The sequence below is a fragment of the Sebastes umbrosus genome, chromosome 17 (assembly GCF_015220745.1).
Source record: "Sebastes umbrosus isolate fSebUmb1 chromosome 17, fSebUmb1.pri, whole genome shotgun sequence".
Classification (NCBI taxonomy): Eukaryota; Metazoa; Chordata; class Actinopteri; order Perciformes; family Sebastidae; genus Sebastes; species Sebastes umbrosus.
Window position 1 is genome coordinate 22700722 of NC_051285.1, and position 22082 is coordinate 22722803.

General features: G+C 40.9%; 1 protein-coding gene across 3 annotated transcripts in view; it reads right to left on the minus strand.

The window, feature by feature from the left end:
- Positions 1-2448: 2448 nt before the first annotated feature.
- The window catches only part of slc8a4a (solute carrier family 8 member 4a), a 63050-nt gene continuing 43416 nt past the window's right edge, over positions 2449-22082 (minus strand). For all 3 annotated transcript variants that reach the window (XM_037748390.1, XM_037748389.1, XM_037748388.1), the window contains exons 4-9: positions 21428-21942; positions 12238-12344; positions 10706-10824; positions 8552-8651; positions 6635-6907; positions 2449-4278 (exon numbers count right to left, since the gene is read on the minus strand). In XM_037748390.1, coding sequence (XP_037604318.1) covers positions 3899-4278; positions 6635-6907; positions 8552-8651; positions 10706-10824; positions 12238-12344; positions 21428-21942 — 1494 coding nt within the window. In that variant the 3' untranslated portion in view covers positions 2449-3898. The remainder of the gene's footprint in view (positions 4279-6634; positions 6908-8551; positions 8652-10705; positions 10825-12237; positions 12345-21427; positions 21943-22082) is intronic.

Genomic DNA, 22082 nt, shown 5'->3' on the forward strand with positions numbered 1-22082 from the left:
TATCCCAGCATGCCCTTGGCAGCAAGTACCAAACCCATCCAGGCTCAGCATGTGTATGCATATTAAGTCCATGGCTCATTTCTTGCTCAATACAGCGAAATGGTAGAGCTGGGAAATATGGATGACAAGTAATAAGCCTTGATGTAAACAGAACAATAATTTAGACCAGCCAGCCTTTAGTAAATTATATTAGATTTCAACAGACCAGTACAAACACATCTTTCATAAATATTTTAATTTAATTTATCTTGCTTTTGGGAAATAATACAATTGTAATGAATTTTTTTATTAAAAATAATCTCGTTCTGGCACTGAAATGTACTGTTATGGACTTTATAATGTTTTTTGTTTTAGTTATTTTGTCAAACTTGCAAATTACTGATGTAAATACACAGAACGAGAAGGTCTGCAGCTTTATCTGCTCCCAACATTTTTATTCCAAACAGTGTTCAGTCCCTCAGACATTCCCCATATACAGTAGGAGTGACCTTTAATATGAACCCCGCTGGAGAGTTTGACAGCGTGCAGAACTCTTTTTTTCAGTTGTCAAGAATCCAGAAAATGAAAAATGACTTTTTTGAGTTATTGAGCGAAGCACAAGGTAATCTCACAGTCCCAAAAAACACCCGTAAAAGTGACAGAGTGCCCACAAGGAATAATGATAATCTTCTGCCACAGCTGGGGTTAATTTCCCAGTTAATGTGTTTGGAATTAGTACATCTTAATGCTTGCAATAAAAAAGGCACAATTATCAAGACACCGTGTAATCTGCAGGGGGGAAAGTGATGAAATAATTTTCATATATCAAACTTTTCTCTCTTTCAAATTATTTTCTGTAATGTGTTGCTGCTGTGGAGCATCAGGATAAACACTCATCAACATGATAAAACCTAATCCTAAAATCACCTAACAGAGCTCAGAGGTCCATATATGCTGTGTATATATTAAAGACACACCTGATCAGCTACAGTTTACCTTGACTGTGGTCTTCAATGATAGTCCTCTCATTATTTCTATTCAGTATTACTATTTTATGCTCTTTTTATACCTAAATTCCACTACATGCACAGTGAAATATTGTCATTTATGTGACAGATAGTTACTTGTCATATTAAGACTTAAAGGTCCAGTGTGCAGGATTTTGGGGGATCTATTGGCAGAAATGGAATATTCATGTTTTCATCAGTGTATAATCACCTGAAGAATGTTTGTGTTTTCGTTAGCTTAGAATGAGCCCTTCATATCTACATAGGGAATGGGTCCTCTTCATGGAGTCCGCCGTGTTGCACCGCCATGTTTCCACTGTAGCCCAGAACGGACAAACCAAACACTGGCTCTAGAGAGAGCTTTTCGCGTTTTACCGTTATAGTCCGACAGGCTTGGAAATGGAGGGGTCAGTGGAGGGGTATTCAGTTGGTTGCAATCTGCAACCACACCGCTAGATGCCACTAAATTCTACACATCATCTTTAGCATATAATAAGCTTATACAATACATTGTTGTATTGTTAAGGATTAAACCAGTGTGTGATTTCCTCTTTAAACTTCTGACGTGGTTTCATTTAAATAATTGCTCAAAGTCCAAAGTGGTAAAATTATCCAAATTTATCACAAAAAAAAGGAGAAAAAAAAGTCCAAAAAGTGAATTCAAATTTGAGAACTTTGTTTTTTCTTCTTTCCTGCCCTCATTAATTGTCACACGACCCCTCAGAGGGGGGTCTGACCCCTAGTTTGCGAACCTGGACTAAACTACCTAACTGTATGTAAAGTATTTAAAACTAGCTCCACCTCGACCATCTACAAGTAGTAAAATTCTGCATGCTTATGACGTGATGCATTAGTATTAACAATCTGATCAAGCAGTAATAGATCACTGACTGGCCATTTTCCTGCAGAATTAAACTGCTTGTATACTCAATCAAAACTGCTTTTCCGATGGTCAAATAGCTTCAGAAACCCCCTCACCTCACATCTATTTAATACTTTCACTTTTGATACTGTGAGTGCCTTTTGCCTGTAGTACGTCTGTACTTTTACCAATGTATGGCTGCAGGATCTTTACTTGTAATAGAGTGTTTTTGCATTGGTGTACTGGTACTTTTACTGCAGTAAAGGATCTGAGTTCTTTTTCCTCCACCACTCTCAGAGTGTTGTTTGGACCATGGTGATTTATAAAGCTGTCATTTGTAGAGCAGTTGCACTGGGTTGCTTTATATTGTCAGAAAATCTTGTTTTGTCTGTTATTAATGTTTAGGTGTTTGTTCCCTTTCCCAGACAACCATCCAGCTGGTTTGGCAATACGTCGCTTTAATGAAAGAGTTAATATTCTGATGAATTCTAAATCTAAATAACCTGTGTGAGCTATGTGCTTTGGTGCTTGTATAGACATAATCTTGGAAGACTGAGAGAGCATTCATTGATTGAAATGTGGAATGAAGACAACAAGGCATTTTACAGCATCATAAATGAGCAACATTTATTTCCACTTTTTGTACATTAAACGTGCATATCAATAAAACTAAAGTTGATCATATAAATACCTTTACTGTAATACAGTTACAATAAATATGGCTCTACAGATTCTAGGTTAAATTTAAAATAAACTTCAATATCAACTGCTGTGCGACACAAGGAGACACTCTCAGGAAATGCTGTACATGTCTTCTCTTTTAGCACAATTTTCATCCCAGATGATGGACCCGTTCGGTGATTGTGCTATGATTAGGAACCAATAACTCTTCCTGCACTCGTCTGAAAAGTGACCCTTTGTTCTCTGCTGTGCTTTTTCTAGAGGTGATGTTGAAAAATGTTCACAGTGTCAGCGTGACAGATACGAAAACTGGTGTCCTTCTCATATCCGTACTCAGACTGCACTTTTTTTTTGAATGTCATGAACACCCGTACCATTTGAGGAGTCAATGACGAAATAGTACCATGCCTTTCGCCAATTTGTGCTCGAGAGCAGAGGTGCACGCACACACACGCGCACACACACACATACACCCACACTACACACGCGCAAAAAATCCTAAATGTGCTCAAAGAATTTATATTTCATAGTAGACTTATGTTGTAAAAAAAAGGCATTTTTAACCCTGGCTATGTCAAACATGATACTGATTGAGAAAGCTTTGTGGGAGAGGGGACCAGGCAGTGAAAAGATTATGATACAGCTGTGATTCACATGTACAGGTACACATCAACACGTCAACAGCCATGTCAAAATATTACATACAGTACTTTAAAATAGATTACTAAGAGAAACTCTTAATCTGATAACGTGCAAAAGTAAACACACCTACTCTTTCACAAAACTCCCACGCACAATGTTCATCTTTTACATGATATACAATGAATAATTAATGTATAGATTGAGTAATAAATATCCACACAAATATGTCACTTCGGCCTCGGTAATGGCTTTCCTTGTACGCAAATGTCAAGTATAATGTCGTCCCATGCGCCACCCTTAATTTTCCCTCAAAATACTGCTTTACTCTTGTGCTTTCTTAACACTTAAGAAGTCAAATAATTGTCCACACAGAGAGAGGACATGTGCCAGAAATGTTACGTTTCAAGTGACAGAAGGTTTGATGCGATTTATGCTGATAGTAATGATTAGATAGTAAATGTCCAGTAGTGTTTAAAAAAAAAAAGGAAGAAAAGTTGAGAAGAGGTTTAATTTCAGTGGCTAAAGCTATACTCCACAGCGTAGCGGGTGGTAGCAAAGTTCCAAAGTCCAAAGATTCAGAGTCAATCAAATATTGCGCGGTATCAATAATAACTAATGATACAAATAGTTATAAACCTTTGTGAAAATAGACAAAAACAGAGAGAAAACACGTTCAGTAGACTGTAAAAACAAGGAGAGGAGCCGTGTCTGTGCGTTTCCCTCTGTCTCAGAAGCCAGGTATGTGGCAGTAAGCCTCCAGGGCGGACAACATGATGTAGACGCCCCAGAGGGAGAGGAACATGAAGAAGGTGAGGAGCTTGGGTGTCCGTGGGCCCCCGAGCTCTCCGCCCGCCACGCTGGGACGCCGGCGGTAGAGCAGCACCACCACACAAAACAGCGCCATGACGGTGTAGACGGTTACGGAAAAGGCCAGGGAGCCCGGGTTCACCTTGAACGGCATGCCTTTGGTGTGCCAGTAAACGGACGCGATGGTCCACGCCACCCCGATGCCCAGGAACACGTTCACCGCGTTGCTGCCCGTCACGTTGCCGATGGAGGCGTCAGCGTATTGGTCCTGGATGGCAGCCACTTTGCTTGCAAATGTATCTGTAAAAGAAGGAGAGAGATGAATTAAGCAAAAAGACAGAAATAAGAAACCGGTGAATTTGTGCAAATCAGCTACTGATGGAGATCAGTGGTGTGCACAGACTCTGATAGGGACCCTCCCTTAAACCCCACCACTACCAGGGATTTTAGAACACAAATTACAGGTATTTAATCGCATGCAAATTAAACAACTTCAAAATGTCACTCTGGGGCACAAAGGGCTTCAGATCATTTCAAATAAGCCAAGAGATATGGAGCATAAATGTTCTTTTGTGGTAAAAAGTGGTAACTTTATAATAAGGCACCCTTTAGATAAATATTTATAAGTAGTAAACAGGCATGGCTTTATTAGATAGCGATAGTGTAGTAGAGAGAGATTCAAACCAGGAACGCCGCGGTTCATAATTGGTGTTTTAACCTCTAACGCCCCACTATTGTTTTATTAATGGTTAATAAATCATTCAAGCAGATGCTAAGATGCTATTAGCACCCAGGTGTCAGTAGCCAACAATACTTTTTTATTGTTGTTGTTATTTTTTAATTTGTACCCGGAGCGGAATATCTAATGTGGCTATTTACACCCGGGTGTATATATCATGGCAGAGACAAGCACCCAGGTGTCTGTAACCAACAATGCTATTTGCACTCAACCCAGGCACACATTAGATACTGTATGAGTATATGCATTTATTTTTCCTAAACCCAACCATGTAGTTTTGGTGCCTAAACCTAACCAAACTACGTCTGAAAACTGAAAATAATAATTTAAAAAATAATAAAACAGCTAAGTGAAAAATAGGCTTCTCATGGGGCTCGAACATCAGTCTCAAGGGTATAAGTCCTGAGTTTGACCCATTCATCAACCACAACCTACTCTTTGCATGTACTTTGTCGCTCTTTATATTGCTACTAATACTATCACCAGGTGTAAATAGCCGAATGGCTGCCATGTGACAATTATCACACGGGTGCAAATGTACACTCCGAATCATTTATTAACGTTTTATAGATCAGTTAGAGACCATAAATAAAAACGTGTTTTAGGTTGCCAAGTTGTGAAAAATCCCTTTGGCTGGTGTCTAATCATTAGTTAATGCTCATCGGTGTCTCACTTTCTAATAAGCTTAATAAGTTTATGTGCCTTCTGGCGGAGAGTTAGACGAGAAGATAACTCTCGTATTTGTCTGTTAAATATGAAGCTACGCCCAGCAGCTGGTCAGTTTAGCTTAGATGGTGTTAGCTGGTGATGTTATAGACAAAAGTGTGTTTTTGTTCCTTGCTAAGGTGAGGTAGCTGAAGAGGATTTCTTGGTTTGTTGTTTGGTGGGTCAACCAGCATGCTGCCAGCAAATAAACAGCAAATTGTTGCTTTTAGACTTACGGATTAAATAAACAAGGTATAACATGTTCATTAATGAGCTTTAGAGGTGCTGGTAGGCAGATTCTGTTACCTTTGGACAGATCCAGGCTAGCTGTTTCCAGTCTTGTTGCTAAATTAAGCTAACGGTCACCTGGCTTTAGCTTCATATTTACCCGAAAGTGGTATCGATCTTCTCATTTGAGTCTCTACCAGAAAGCGAACAAACATGTTTCCTGGGTTAAAAAGAAAGGGTGATGTGAATGAGGACAATAATCCACAGCCAAAAGGATTTTTTGAGACATGGCCACCCAAAAGTTGTACGTACAAATGTCTCTGACTGATCTATAGAGCATTTGTAAACAATTTGATAACCACTAATAAAGCCATTAATTACTACTTACAAACCACACCATGCACACATTTTACACATTTAAACTGGACCAAAGTTTTCTTTAAAGCCCGTCTTGGCATCACACACGGGTCCTTTAGAAAGTAAATCACTACGAATGTAGAAAGAAGATAATGTCTCTGAAAGTCTCTGCCCACTGAAATGAACTTATAACCTAGTACTGCCACTAACTGCTGATATTGTAACTTTCTGATAATTGACTTCTAACTAATTCATGTAGGGAGATTCCCAGGATAACTACTCTGCCAATTTGAAGGAGTGCGTGGAGCTTACAGAGCTTACTGACCTGTCAAAGCTTAATTTTCATATTCTCATTTGTGCCTCTCTGTGGCAGTGTGTAGGACACAGTGGAATGGGAATACAATTAGGCAGCACAGAGAAAATAACAAAGTGAAACAGGCTTTTTCTTTGTTTACAGCTTGTTAATGTTCAAGACAAGAGCTCAGTAGAGAATTACTGTGACAGCACAGGCGGAGGCAGAGGTTACACGAGTCTTCCCAAAGCAGCTGCCTCTACTGCACACACAAACCCCAACGGAAACCCAGGACAGGTCCGCAGTTAGAGCTGATAGACACCACAGACGCCCACCTGGAACAGAGGTGCCTAGGGCCACGAACACCACAGCGGTGACCGAGTCTTTGAGACCGACGGTGCAGCCGAAATGAGAGGCCAAGTCCCCGGTCACAGCTGTCAGAACGCCAATGAGGGAAATGGACACGATGAAACAGGCCCAGCCGTTCCAGTACTCAGTGGGTGGGACAAAAGCAAAGAGGACTTTCCAGAAAACTGTCAGGAAGTGCATTATGTAGTCGAAGCAGGAGGGCAAGCGTTCCTCCCCGCTCTCTTCCTCATCGTCATCACCTGGCAGAGACAGAATAGATGCATGAAGGATGATGCAAAATACGTACATAGATTTGCTGCGTCTGCCTTCCCTATTGATCCTGTTGTATACAAAACTGAATCGGACCAGAGAATTAGATATTAAAGGGGGTTGATAGTGCTGTTCAAATATATTTTTTGTTATATTTGTTGAAACATCCCAACAGCAATCAATAAATCAAATGCTCTGAAAAAAAAAGGAAAAAAATCTGGTATCTGTTACTGTAATAAGCCTGTTCAATTATTTTATTCGGCCCAAATGAAACGATTGAACGACGATGATTGCCGTGAGTACTAACAATAGCCATGTTCGTTGTTTACGTTCATTATGATCATTTTGGAGGAGTGGCTCTGGAGGCGATTTTCTTGCTAGATTTAGGGACTTTTGGAGCTAGCGCTGCTAGATACTTTCATTAGAAAAGAGTTGGCAACACTCGGCTGGGTTTTTTGGTTGGATCATTTTTAAAAATCTAGTGTACTCTTGCTCGTTTCTCAAGATCAGCGAACCTGCCTTTTAATATGTGTGTTTGTGGCTGCAGCTGCTGTGGAGTTTGTCTATAAATCTCTGTGCTGTCTACCTTGGTGTTTTATTCTACTATTGATTCTATAAGAGGTGTCAGGTTATTTATTTTATGTGGCTTAATAATGCTTGTTGCACCCGCCGTAGTGTCCATAGCTTTTTCGCCATAGGTACATACTCTTGCTCGTTTCTCAGCATTACCGACCGGACCTTTAAGTATCACCTGATCCAGCTGTGACATCACATCTCGGTTCAGAAATTGATCTTAAATCATAAAACGGTAAATAGTTCCAGCTTCATGCTTCAATCAAGCTTAGATAACATGTCTGATAGAAAAATCCAGCCAAGACCATCAACCCCTATAATTCATTTGACGAATGTGTGGGAGTGAACCTTACATTAAATCTGTAAATATAGCTATGACTCAGTGATTGAGACATACATATAGGCAGGAAGCATACTTTCTATTTATATATATATATATGTATATATGTACTCTGCAAATCTGAGTGACCTCAACCGGAGAGAGAAACTGAGAGAAGAGAGCGTATTAACAGAATGACACATCTCTGGTGTCTACTGTAAATCAGCTTTTAGCCCAAATGTTTTGTGCACTAGTGCAGATCTAAAAGGTTCACAAAGCCAAGTCACCGGCTTTTGAAAGGCCAAAATAAAAAGGGTTCACCATACCACATTCATCTACATAAACATTTCAGAGCCATTAATTGTCCAGGCAGAGCTGGCCAGTTTAGTTTTTATGGTGAGCCACGCGAGGGATTCACCACATCATGCATTTTTAATAAACTGTCGGGATTAAAAGGGAGCAGCAACAGAATTGCCAAAATATATTAAAACAGGCTTTGTTTTTTTGTAAGCTCTTTCATTCGTTATCTGTTAAATTGTTCCTTTTCTTTAAATTCAGCTTATGTCAAATTGGAGCATTTGGGATTTTATTAAAGAAGTATCTAAAAAAAAAGAACCCCAGCACAACAGTGAGGTCGGTGAGAAGCAGCTGGTGGGCTCGATCCAGCCTGCAGTCTCAATCTTCCACAGGTCTGGTCTCAGAGGGATGAACAGATGAGACATTTTGGGACGCTGCGACTCACCTGCGCTGACAGTGACAGCGCTAACAAACTGCTCTCTCCAGCTGCTGCTCCCCACCACCAGAGCCAGGTTGGTCTTCTTAATCAGCTTGTCCACTGTGCTCTGCAGACGGCCACAAGGACAAACAAAGCAAAAGCAAAAAGACGAGTTGGAGGTGGCCGTCTCTTTACAGTTACGCAATATGCAGTATCAATATAATCTTAACACTGTCATATGAGACTAGGGATACTGCTGGGGTGAATTATGGTGTAATTAACCGTGCCACTCATACCACTGTGGGGCACAGTGAGGCACCAAAACAGATTCAGGGTAGCACAAAACTCCACTGTCCCTCAGGAAAAAGGCAAACTGCCAGCATGATGCTGCTTTACACCAGTGCAGAAAGTAGAGCCGTTAGTATCAGCACATGAAACTGGAGCCCTGAGTATAAGTGCAATATCATGTTACGGCTGAAATTGGTCTTAAAGGGAAACATCACCAATTCTATACATGGAGACCAGTTTACTTTTCAAGAATATACTATACAAAACAGTTGGAAAATGGCTCTGACAGGAGCTTTCTAAGGTCTACGAAAATAACCCTGATGATGTCATAGTGATGTTTTCTCAGCTTGGGTATCGGAGAGTAGACATTTATAACAGAAAGCCTGAAATATGGGGTTACAAACAGGGGCGTGGAATATGACAGACATGGACATTTAACAGGGTTGTGTCTAGAAGCTAACCCACAATTTGGGAAACTCTTGCGAGATGGTTAAGGTTAGGCATTGATCTGAATATTTAAGGTTAGGCATTGACCTGATATATCTAAGGTTAGGCATTGACCTCGAATAGTTAAGGTTAGGCACTGACCTCGATTAGTTAAGGTTAGACATTGACCTGGAATAGTTAAGGTTAGGCATTGACCTTGAATAGTTAAGGTTAGGCATTGACTTTGAATATTTAGATTAGGCATTGACCTCGAATAGTTAAGGTTAGGCATTGACCTTGAATAGTTAAGGTTAGGCATTGACCTCGAATAGTTAAGGTTAGGCATTGACGTCGAATGGTTAAGGTTAGGCATTGACCTTGAATGGTTAAGGTTAGGCATTGATCTTGAATGGTTAAGGTTAGGCATTGACCTTGAATTGTTAAGGTTAGGCATTGATCTTGACTGGTTAAGGTTAGGCATTGACCTTGAATGGTTAAGGTTAGGCATTGATCTTGAATGGTTAAGGTTAGGCATTGACCTTGAATGGTTAAGGTTAGGCATTGACCTTGAATTGTTAAGGTTAGGCATTGATCTTGACTGGTTAAGTTTAGGCATTGACCTCAAATAGTTATTGTTAGGATATGTTGTCGGGCAGCGAGTCTCGCTCGAGTTTTTGCACGTTTCCGTAATTTGCGGGTTACCTTCTAGACACAACGATTTAACGGGCAGGGAGGGTCTAATGTGAACATGAGAGTTGCATTATGGGAAACGTAGGATCCAGAGTTTTTGTGTGTTTGTTTTAAGTCAGGATATCTCGGCGTCTGCTGCATTGATTTTGAGCATTTCTATTTTAATCTGTCTCTCGCAAGACCCCCCAATCCCCCAAATATATGGAAGTGCAATACTGAATTGATGGAGTAGCCCTTTAAATGCTGAATTACGATTAAATGATAAAATGTTCTCAACTTATTTGACTATTCAAGCTGGTTGAAATGATGAGTGACTTACTCTAATGGCAAAGCCATTAGTTCCATGCACATCATTAATAATTTATCACCCATGTCTAATTAGATTAAATATGAATTCCATAAAGTCATACCCAAAATATTGTGACATAAGTGAAGTGAAAAAGTGAAAATATCAGTGTTTCATTTTGCCCCAGCTCTGTGCTGCAGAATGAAACAAACTAACAACTGAATAAGGGCAGGCTGGACTGAGGATAATTAATGGAGAATAATTCTTAAATGTCATGGTTGGTTTGTTTATGAGCTCTCATAGTGTCTATAAAATAGTTTAAGGATTTGAAGGTTATGACAGCCTCTCTGAAGTCCAAAGAACCGCTGTGATTGGTATTCAGTAGGAGGCGAGCAGGTAAATCTTTTATGAACAAACAAAATATGCAAACATCAGTGTGATGGGTGAGTGTGGCTCGGAGGTAAAAAAAAAAGCTGCTTATTTTGCGTTACCTTGAATTCATAGGACTCCTCAATTACCACCTCCAGCTTGGTGTGCTCGCCCAGACAGGGGCAGCCCATCTTTGACACGTCCTCCGGTCCCAGTGCTGTCTTGTTATCGTTGGTGTCTCCTGCGGCAGAGAGACAGGTGTGCAAACTATCAGCACGTATCTCCCCCATGGGAGATTTGCTACAAAATGAGATACCGTATCTACTGATAATGAAACCCAGTCTTCCATGTGTACTGTTGAGAATTAGGCATGTTAAGAGTCACAAGTGACATTAGGATTCGTGTTAAAACATTTGCTGTTAACGGGACACGTCAGTTATATTTCAAAGTACTGCCTGATTCATTTCAGGTAGTTTTACTAAAACTGGCAAACCATCTTTTCTTATTCAATTTTAGTTTTTGATTATTTCTAAAATGCTTTTTGTGTGTATATGCAACCAAAGAAGTGCTGCATGACCTAAGCATTTTGTGACATTGTTGAATTAAATATTGTGGTGTGTATGGGCATGCTTGTTGTAAAATCAATAGGGCTGTCAAAGTTAACGTGATAGTAACGCGTTAATGCAAATTTGTTTTAACGACACTAATTTCTTTAATGCATTAATGCAATCAATCTTTTGGTGGCTGTAGCAGGTTTAAAGCTACAGTGAAGATACTGATCATATGAAATTATAAAAAACCTAAGGAATCCATTGGTACCAATAATGTCATACTAGCTTGTCGCAAAGGAGGTTAAATAACGCTCCAAACTTGCGCTAAATTTCGGCGAGGAAAAGCTGGCATGGCCAATTTCAAAGGGGTTCCTTATCCTCTGACCTCAAGATATGTGAATGAAAATGGGTTCTATGGGTACCCACGAGTCTCCCATTTACAGACATGCCCACTTTATGCTAATCACATGCTGTTTTGGGCAAATCATAGTCAAGTCAGCACACTGACTGTTGTTGCCTGTTGGGCTTGAGTTTGCCATGTTATGATTCGAGCATATTGTTTTATTCTGGACATTATTTGTCATTGTTTTGTGTTGTTAATTTATTTCCAATAATAAATATACACATACATTTGCATAGAGCAAGCATATTTGCCCACTCTCATGTTGATAAGAGTATTAAATACTTGACAAATCTCCCTTTAAGGTACATTTCAAACAGATATAAAATATGATCAACTGTGCAAGGTATGTCGGCAAATGGAGAAATTATGAATAACTTCTTTGTCCCTTTTAGCTCTAACCCTGATCTAACTACTTTAATCCAAGCTATTTTAAAGTACATCACTTAAACCATGAGACCCCCAGCATAAAGCCTGGCCATGAAATGCACCAAAGGGACTAAAGAGATCACATCCTAGACCTTAGAGTTGCCCCAGAGTCAAGAGGAATTTGTATCAATGAATATAAACTGCTCTAGCCCAAGAATTTAAATTAAATATAAATGACAGGGGGATGCAAAGTCAGATTTATTCCAGCCATAAAATAATGAGGAAAATCTCTCTGCTGCTGTTGCTGTTGCATTCTGCTGTGTCCTCAGCTCACCGTGTCTCTGTCCCACCTCCAGCAGGATGGGCTCCTCCAACACAACCGTGAAAGTCTTGTTCTTCTCGTACTCCTCGTCATCGATGACCTTTACATTCAGCATCTTCCTGTAAGCAGAGGGGTCAAAGAACAAGGAAAGGATGGAGCCAAACAGAGATGGGTGGATATTTCATTAGTATTATTTCGGAAATAACAGCAGCTGTCAATATGAATATATCAGTAATATCAGTATGCATTTGTTACCTAAAATAAATCAAAAATAGATCTCAGGCATCCAGTAAGAGCAGGGTCTAACGCTAAGCCCGTGCTTTTATACGAATGCAAACCGTGAAGCCAAGAGGTAGACTGCCTACACAATGAATCATGAAACAGAGATGTTAGATAAGAAGATGGAAGCTTGAGATTTTTTTTACAAATATCTTGTAGTACAGAACACCTTCTACAACATAAAATAATAATATATATATTTTTCTCAGCACCCCACAAGAGAGCGGACTCCTTCTACACCATTAATTCCATTAGAGTACAAGAGAAGCATAGTGAGATAGCCCACACTCCTCCCACACACTCCAAGTTATGGAAAATTGAATTATTATCTTGTTCTCAGTGGAAATTAAGCACTGCCTCTCTAGGAAACCATGCAAGTTTTATGCAAAAACATCTTAAGACATATTTAGAAATACAGCTTTTGTATTGTTAAACCCAAGTGCTACAAAAACACGTGAGGACGTGGTGTCAAACTGTGACCGACACATATTTGCCTCAGCCCGCTTCATTCTCCTACACTGTCACAGTGAGTCTTTCTCTCCCTCTCCCTCCATCTCCCTAATGATATGTGGGTGGCTGTCTATTTCTGTCTACTCATGTACACTCAGGATTCGACAACACGCCGGTAGAGCTCTTTGCTTGCAGAAGAGAAGAAGAAGTTTATTTTAAACATGAACGATACGTCATCGGCTGTCTAATGTCAAGGAGAGTCATGTAAGTGGGAGCAAAGGGAATCGCAGCATACTGTAGCCTAGAGTCCTTACAATGGAAACAAAAGAGTTGATCTTTTAAACAAGGTGTTATTTCAAATGCGATATGTACAAGGACACGGTTACTTTGAAGCATCGCGGATAGGCCTTAAAATAAAACGTGGTGGTTTGGTTGCTATGGACTGTGTTCACGCAGCAGCCATTTTGATATTACATCACACTTTGGGCAGATACAGTTTGTCCTGCTTTAGTGTATGAAGATACGCAGGATATAACAGGCAGGGATCATACAAACATTTACATTTCACAGACCTCTCACTGAAATACAAGCTAGAAATGGAAGGCTGTCTAAAAGCAGCAGGGAAGTAAGTTCGCATGCTGCATTAGGCTGATTAGATGGCAATTTAAATCTCAGCCTCTGCCAGTCTAATTTGCACTCATTTCAGACAAAAGGTGGGTGATAATAACACAACAGGTGAACAAATCAAACCTGACTACAGATTCCAAAATAGATTGGGGAAAAAAAGACTGAGTTGAGATTAGTCAACCTTGTGTTACGCCGAAGCGTGTAATAAGACCTGTCTGTCCACCAGAGGATAGCCTCTCAGTGTCACGTTTTGCATTGCAGTGGCTGGAATATTATATGCATGTATTAAGTAAGGGATAATGTACAGCGAGTCGGTCCTTGTTGTGAAATAAACCCAGACAGGGCAATGCGGCACACCGAGCATCGCCCTATCAGGGTTTATTTCACAATAATGACCCACTAGCTGTACATTATCCCGCTTATTACACGGCTACTTACTTTAGAAGTCAATAATTTGACGCCAAAATGGTCCTCCAGAGTCCGACATCAGAACTGCGTCCATAGCAACGGTCTGTTATACATAGCAACGGTCTGCTATAAAGAAATAACAGATCATAGAACGCTGTGATTTGACCAATCAGAATCCAGTATTCAACAAAGCCGTGTAATAAGGTGGGGCAACAAAACCACTTAAGTTAGGTTTAGGAAAAACGTCATGGTTGGCCTTAAAATAGGTACGTAAACTAAGTACAATACGTATGGAAACAATGTAACATAAGTACGAAAAACGCTTCAGAAATGCCACTAAAAACACGTCACTAACGTTACTTACAAAACACCGGTCTCCTGGTTGAAAGTCCTGTGTTTGTTGGACCCATCCACCTGCCCCCCCACCCACCATGAGCAGTCTTTCTCACTTTTTGTTCTACCTCACTTGCTTTGAGCGTAACATATTTACATATTTCCATTGCAGTCAATACAGACTACATGGCACACAAATGACACGCCTAAAGCAAGAACAGCGTTCTGATTTCACGCTTTTTGCCTTGCGCATTATCGCGTTTTCACACACCTTTTCCTGCGGCCAGTCTGGATCAGTTCTATGAATAAGTCTTACAAGTAAAATATTTTTTTCACCTGGTTCAACCCTAAGTATGAGCAATGAAAACATTCTGGTTCATTGAAATTATTAAAAGTATAAATAAAACTTTAATATGCTAATATGATGAATGTAGAAGTTGAACACTATAGACGCGATAAGTTCTGAATCAGTTCTGAATATGCCAGAACTCTGATCTTGCAGCAAAGTCCAATGAGGCCCAATGAGGCTCATCAAAATACCAAACTAATTGAAAAGGTATTACCAGTTGAAGTAATACAACCCAGTGGAGCTATTGTTAAGTTATGTGGCTGCTGAAGTAGGTTCAAATTAAAAATAAATGTGTCTTCACAGTGTGGAAAAAGAAGTTTGTAACTCTTTGGCTGTGTTCCAAATCACATACTTTTTCTCTTGACTTTTAGTACATACTGCAGCTGTCCATACAAAGTACGTAGTGTTGCATATATGCATACAATTGAGACATACTACTTCATCATAACATTGCGCCTTGAACTTTGACCCTATTGTTCATATGCACTGCGCAGGATTGTGGATCAGAAAAGCATCCTGGCCTGCATACTGCAAAATGTGACCGAATGTAGTAGGACATCCTGGTATTTTTTGGCATACTGCATTTGACATACTATGTATTGGAACGCTATAAATCTTTTTTTCTGGCATACTAAATAGTATGGAAGTATATGGGTATTGGAACGCACAGATTTTCTTGAGGTCTGGCCTTGCAAGACTACCAGAAACCAGCCAATGTAGCTAGCTAGTAGCATGTGGGCTAATAAACTAGTTAAAGGAATAGTTCATCCTGGGAAATTTGCTTTTTTTGCTCAGAGACAATAAGATCCACTCTCATGTCTGTACTCTAAATATAAAGCGAGAGCTGCAGTTTGTTAGCTTAGCTTAGCGTTAGGACCTGAAACAGTGACTTCTATGAAATTGTTCCAGCATGTAACTCCATGTAAAACCACAATTTGGTATCTCAGAATGTTGGCGTATTTCCAAAAATATCTTTCTATCGTGTGAAATTGGTGATAAATTCATGAGGTGCTCATATTTGTCGTCCGACTGTCTCCCTTAGAGGTTGAAATGGTCAGTGTAAGAATCAGGTTAACAGCTGTAATAGCACCATCCAGTTCTGCTTCCTGAGCCCCGAATCTCTGCAGGTCGATGTAAACTCTCATTACAACAGGCACAGTTGGATTCTATCAGGACAGTAAAGCCCTCACTTACTGCATATCACATTTCACAGTTTATCATCTCTGTCCGCCTGTCGGTTCCATAGTTTCTGAGAAGCCATAGCGGGTAATTTATCTGTTATTGTATCTGTCACACACATAGGTGAAGGATGTCAGGACTGTTTTGTCTGAGCTCTGGAGAGTGACCAGTGTTTCACCTGAAACAACCATAATCTCTGCTCTACAGTATGTGTAGAAAGTCTGACTGGCTATTTTTTATAAGATCCATAAAAAAGTAGAAGGTGTCAGTGTTCTTCGATTTTTCTCTGACACTCCATTGACTGTAAAAAAGAAAGTGTATGTTGTGTCCGTACATTAATTTGCTGGATTAACCTGTTAAATTAAGGCTGAGTAGAGGGAAAGTCAGCTGGGACCCTTGGGTGGTATGGCTTTGCGGCTGAGACTGTCAGCTGGGTGACCTTTTTCATTTGGAGTTTCCCTCTCCTCCACATTGTGTGTGGTTTGGTTAGGATGCTCCAGTTTCCTCCCACAGCCCAAAAAAAGTATACAGTACAGTAAGTCATGAGGACTGGAGACTCCGAACAGCCTACAGGTACAAGTGTGAGTGATTTTATGCCTCTATGTTCACCCTGGGAGAGTATCTCGACTTTATGCACTCTGCATGCTGGGATAGGCTCCAGCCTTCCGGAGAGCCTGACAAAAATGAAGCCAGTAGGGAGAATGAGTGAATGCATAAATGCATGACAGTATGTCAAATGCCCAAGACTGAACAGGGGCACTGCCTTTCAGTTGAAGAATCATGTCTCAAACCAATGTGTCAGCATGTGTCTGGCTTGCTGAAGTGTCCTTGAGCAAGATACTGGAGCTCAACCGGCTCCAGAGAGACTGCATTGTTGCTGAACACAAAGCTGCAGCACCATGAAGAAATATGTTTCTCATATCAACAGCAGATGAAATATGAACATTATATTGCCTCCGCTGTAATTTGTTGTTGTTGAGTTATTATGTACAGGATGTTTATATGGAAACAAAAGGTTACTGACATTGATAATTTGTACTTGCAAATACTGTGTGGTAACATAACAGAGAAGGGCTGTTTAATGATATCTGAACTAATGAGCACTGGAGGAGGCAAGTGAGACGTTGATAAATTCAACATATCGACTCTATAATAAGTGGACGTGGACTGCCGTTTTGAAGTCTCAAGTTCGGCATTTTGGCCGTTGCCATTTTGGTATTTAGCCATTGCCATCTTGATTTTTGGCCATCGTCATCTTGGTTTTTGATCGTCCCCATCTTGGTTTTTGGCCATCGTCATCTTGGTTTTTGGTCATTGCCATCTTGGTTTTTGGTCATCGCCATCTTGGTTTTTGTCTGTCGCCATCTTGGTTTTTGGTCGTCGCCATCTTGGCTTTTTGCGTCCAGAAGTGACACGAGAGGGTGTAGCTAAGTACAACCGAGTGCTGAGTAAGACATTTTTAGGCGACCAAAATCTTATAACAAACTTTCCTGAACTGAAAACACACTGTGAAAGGGTTAAAGCTGTAAGACGAAATTGAGGACAACACAAAGACGGGACAACGCCATGGTAGCGACCTGTAAGTAGCCATGACCTAAAGCATACTGTACTTTATGTCTATTTTACTCTAAATGGGACCATAATTTACTAAATGAACATCATGCTGTATTGAAGAAGACTTGAAACTAGTGATTGAGACAGACTTCTGTACAATAACGAAGGAATCCATTGGTACCAACCATGTCATACTAGCTTGTCGCAAAGGAGGTTAAATAACGCTCCAAACCTTTGCTAAATTTTGGCGAGGAAAAACTGTCCATTTTCAAAGGGGATTCTTGACCTCTGGCCTCAAGATATGTGAATGAAAATGGGTTCTATGGGTACCCACGAGTCTCCCCTTTACAGACATGCCCACTTTATGCTAATCAGTTTGGGGCAAGTCATAGTCAAGTCAGCACACTGACACACTGACAGCTGTTGTTGCCTGTTGGGCTTGAGTTTTCCATTTTATGATTTGAGCATATTGTTTATGCTAAATGCAGTACTCCTGAGGGTTTCTGGACAATATTTGTCATTGTTTTGTGTTGTTAATTGATTTCCAATAATAAATATATACATACATTTGCAAAAAGCAAGCATATTTGCCCACTCCTATGTCGATAAAAGTATCTAATACTTGACAAATCTCCCTTTAAGGTACATTTTTATATCGATTGATAGCCCTCACACAACCAAAGTCTTTCAATCAATTCATCTTCAGGGAAACATAAATGTGTGTACCAAATTTCATGGCAATCCATCTAATAGTTGTCTAGACATTTTACTCAAAACCACAAATTTCAACCTCCTGCTGGTGCCAGAGGAAAATTCAGGAGATCCATCAGAAGTCATTTAAATACATTATCTGGGGACCAAGCATGTCTGTACCAAATTTCGTGCCAATCCAATGTAGCAGATATTTCACAGGATAAGTTAAATATTTGACTTGTGTGTGGAAAAGTCAGTCATTAGGATTCATCCTCATTCATCTTAATCTGTACGAAATGGCAATCCATCCAATAGTTGCTGAGATATTCAGCCTGAACCAAAACATTCAATATGAGAACAAACATTTAACAAAAGGAAGCCCATACGTGCCGCTTACATGGAGCAAACTTTTTCGTCTACTTTGATGAGTCTACAGAAAAAGCATGCTATTTAAGAAAGATTTTAACTGTGCCAAATGTGTTAGCATTACCCAACCCCGACTCTGCTACCGCTTCGCTTGTATCCATGTTTGTAAGGAAGTTCAGGATGTTATTGATCCTGACTACATTAAGCGTGAGAAATAAAGAATATCAGGGTATTGATTTTCCTTTTCACAAGTGATCCCTTCACATCTCTTTCATCTTACACTAGCTTATGTAACTGCCCCCGTTATCCACCCCAGCCTCAACTAGTGTGTAGAGCCACACATTTTGAGGCGCTAACAAAAACAGATACAGGAGGAAGCTACACACAACCATCAAAGGGGTCTGTGCCGATTTTGCCTCTAATCCATAGACACAGAATGTAAAACGCTTCTCTATGTCAGCCTGTTTATTTTGGCTCAGGGGTTTGTGTCTGTATCATAATCTATTTACTGCAGTGCAGAATTTAGATGGTAAATTATTATTTTACTGCGCGCCCGGATTTTAAACCTTTTCTCCTGGCTCCACGTCAAAAGCTTAAAAACTTGCCTTCCTCCTCTATTGCTCCTCTGCGTGCTCCAACATCGACCGGGACAGGCAGATGTACAGAGAGACACACAAAGCAAGAGGCGCTGTAACACACACACACACACGCACACAGAGCTGCCTGGAGGCCTGCTGCCGAGTGTCAGCTCTTTGTCCTGGACGCCCAGGGAAACACTCGAGTAAGAAAAGCCAGCTTGGTTTTGAAGGATGAACTTTGGCAGCCTGCTGAGCAGTAAGGATTACAGATATACATTTAACAAAAGTGCAAGCTTGTGTGCACAAAGACACAAGGACACGCATGGATGCAATAAAGCAGAAATGCTTTAAGATGAAAACGCAAAGACACACGGCGATGAAGTTTCACCTGCATCTTTTAACAGGACTGCCGGAGCCCTCCAAATTAAACAACCTCATAAAAAATTCAGTCTGACTCGAGCATTCGAGTAGCATGAAGCAGGAGCGAAAATATCTGATATTGTACAAAGACTTAGGTCCTTGAAAATCTGTTCAACAGGGGAACTTTGGCTTGTTCGGTTTTACACTTTCATGTGGCAAATAGATAGAGATGAATGCTGCCTTTCTATCTCTCACCTTCTGACAACAGGTATCTTAGATAGAGCTGGCGAAAGAGATAAGTAAGCTGGTGTGATTTGACCCAGCTAGACCTGGCAATTCTGACTCGAGATCTGAGTGAAACCTTTATACCCATGATCAGAATACGCCTGTATTCCACTTTCAGTCCTTGTTTGCTATTCAAAGGGAGCACAGGAGCAGCTGAGCAAAGCTTTGGCATTTCCCGTCGCCTTTGGGTTTTCTTTTCATCGCTTTTTCCTCGTACAGCCAACTGTCCTGCTCTGCTGGACACATGCTGTCCACAGCCCTTCCTCTCCTGCTGCACGGCAACTGTCGAGAGAAGCATGACTCCAGATAATGTGGAGTGTGCAGATGCTTGTGTCACTGTCAGCTCACCACAGTCAGATGAACCGAGTCTTGGCTCAGTAGGTGAGGATTTTATCTAACGCTCAGTCTCCGTTTGAATGCAGATACAAGCTGCCAGCCTCTCATTTCACGTTGCTATACACTACTGTCTCATTAACCGCAGCTTCTGCAGCTGCCCGCGCTGTGCAGGGAACTTCTGGGACTCCTTTAACCCCTCTTCGCTCTCTTTAATTGCTTCGGATGCTCGAGAAGCTCTTTCGAGTTCCCCCTTTGGAGCGACGCTTTGTTTGATGTGGTTTTAAAGTGGATTTGGCGCACAGATATGCGCTCTCAGAAATACTCTCAGACAATCGCATAAAAAGCAAGATAAATGTCCACAAGCAAACTGACAACAGATGAATATATTCAAATCTCACCTGCAATGCAATGCAAGGCAAAAAAAGACAAATAGGGAGATCTGCATTCTCTTTGACACCATGTATTCACCTGCCTTTCCTCCCACTCAGCCAACCTACACAATACACCTACGCACGAACCCTGAAATCCTCCTCGCACAGACGGATTCATCTGACACATTTTATTTTTTTGTTTTGTCCTTTGGTGTGCTGTAAATCATTTTGATGTGATGAGCTTGATACGGTTCAGGGCATTTTCTTTTTTAAGTACAAAAATAAAATAAAAAATCACTGCTGTGGATAATTGCCAAGTCCTTTGCTCATCACATCATAAAACAAACACCACAAGTGTACTCATCGTTCAGCCAAACCTTCCACGCAACGTTCGAGAGAAAAGCTGGAAAAACATCATACTTTCACCTCTCTCTGTACCCTTCCCCGCTGCTCTTTTTATACACATCTCGGTTGGTGCATCCATGAACCCTTTTGTTCAAATTGTCATACAGGTTTCATCGTATACGCCTGTTTCAGCGGCTGCTCAACCCTCATCCCCTCCACCTGCCTGATTTTCTTTTCCTCTGTTCAGTCGCTAACATACACATCCTTTGTTTTCTGCAGTGGAGTTTTCATTTCTCTGCATTACAATGAACTCACCTATAAACTCCGCAGAAATCCCAAAGGGCTGCATGTTAATTCATTCATAGAAAGCTGCTTCTATAGCTTCTTCTTCTTCTTCTTCCTCCTCTCCTTTTTCTTCCTCTTTTTTTACATCAGCCGCGTTGTTTCATTATCTGCCTCACAATTATATCCTCTTATCCTCTTATCCTCCCACGTCATCCCTCTGAAAGATCTAAACTTCTCAGAGCCAATGTATCTATGACTCATAAAAATAGTCCTTTTATCCTTTACCAGAAGAGATAACTTACAGTAATCTAGCAGGACCATTTAACATACCAGCGTGTGGGCTGTGATGTTTGATAAAGTGATGTGAAGCGACATCACATCAAAGAAGAAGAACTGTCACTCACATGGTCTCATCGTTCTGAAACTCCAACTTGCCGGACACCTCCTCGTAGTCCTCCCCAGCCTTGGCGGTGCCCTCAACGGTGTGGTAGGGCACTGCCACCTTCCCCCTCGCCCCGGACGTCCGGTGAACCTTCACCTGCATGTTGCCGACGCTCTCGCTGACCCTTGTGGAGGGGCTCTCAAAGGTAAAAATGCCAGCGTGGTCGTCGTCGTAGATGGTAACCGTGGCGGTGTGAGCGGTGCCCAGGGCGGCCTTCGGAGGGACGTGGGAGATACCCACCGTGCTGTTGCTGGAGGTGATGGAGTTTGGCTCCAGGGTGGAGACCTCGGCTCGGTGCACGATACGTGGATTGCTCAGACGCACGTAGAAGTGCTCGTCCTCTTCGAAAATATCGTCATCGATAACGCCAACGGTGAACTCTTTCGTTGTCTCACCAGGCTTGAAGACCAACGTGCCCTCGGCGAACTCGTAGTCTGAGCCGGCATTGGCAGTCGCATCCTCTGTACGGTAGTCCACCTGAGTGGCACAAGCAAAAAAAAAAGAAACTTTATTAAAAGTCTGGGAGTTTTAATGAAATGCTGAATTATTAATATCTTTTATGCCTCAAGCGATTAAATTCGATTTTAAATTGACCCAGAGCATTTACAATATTTGTC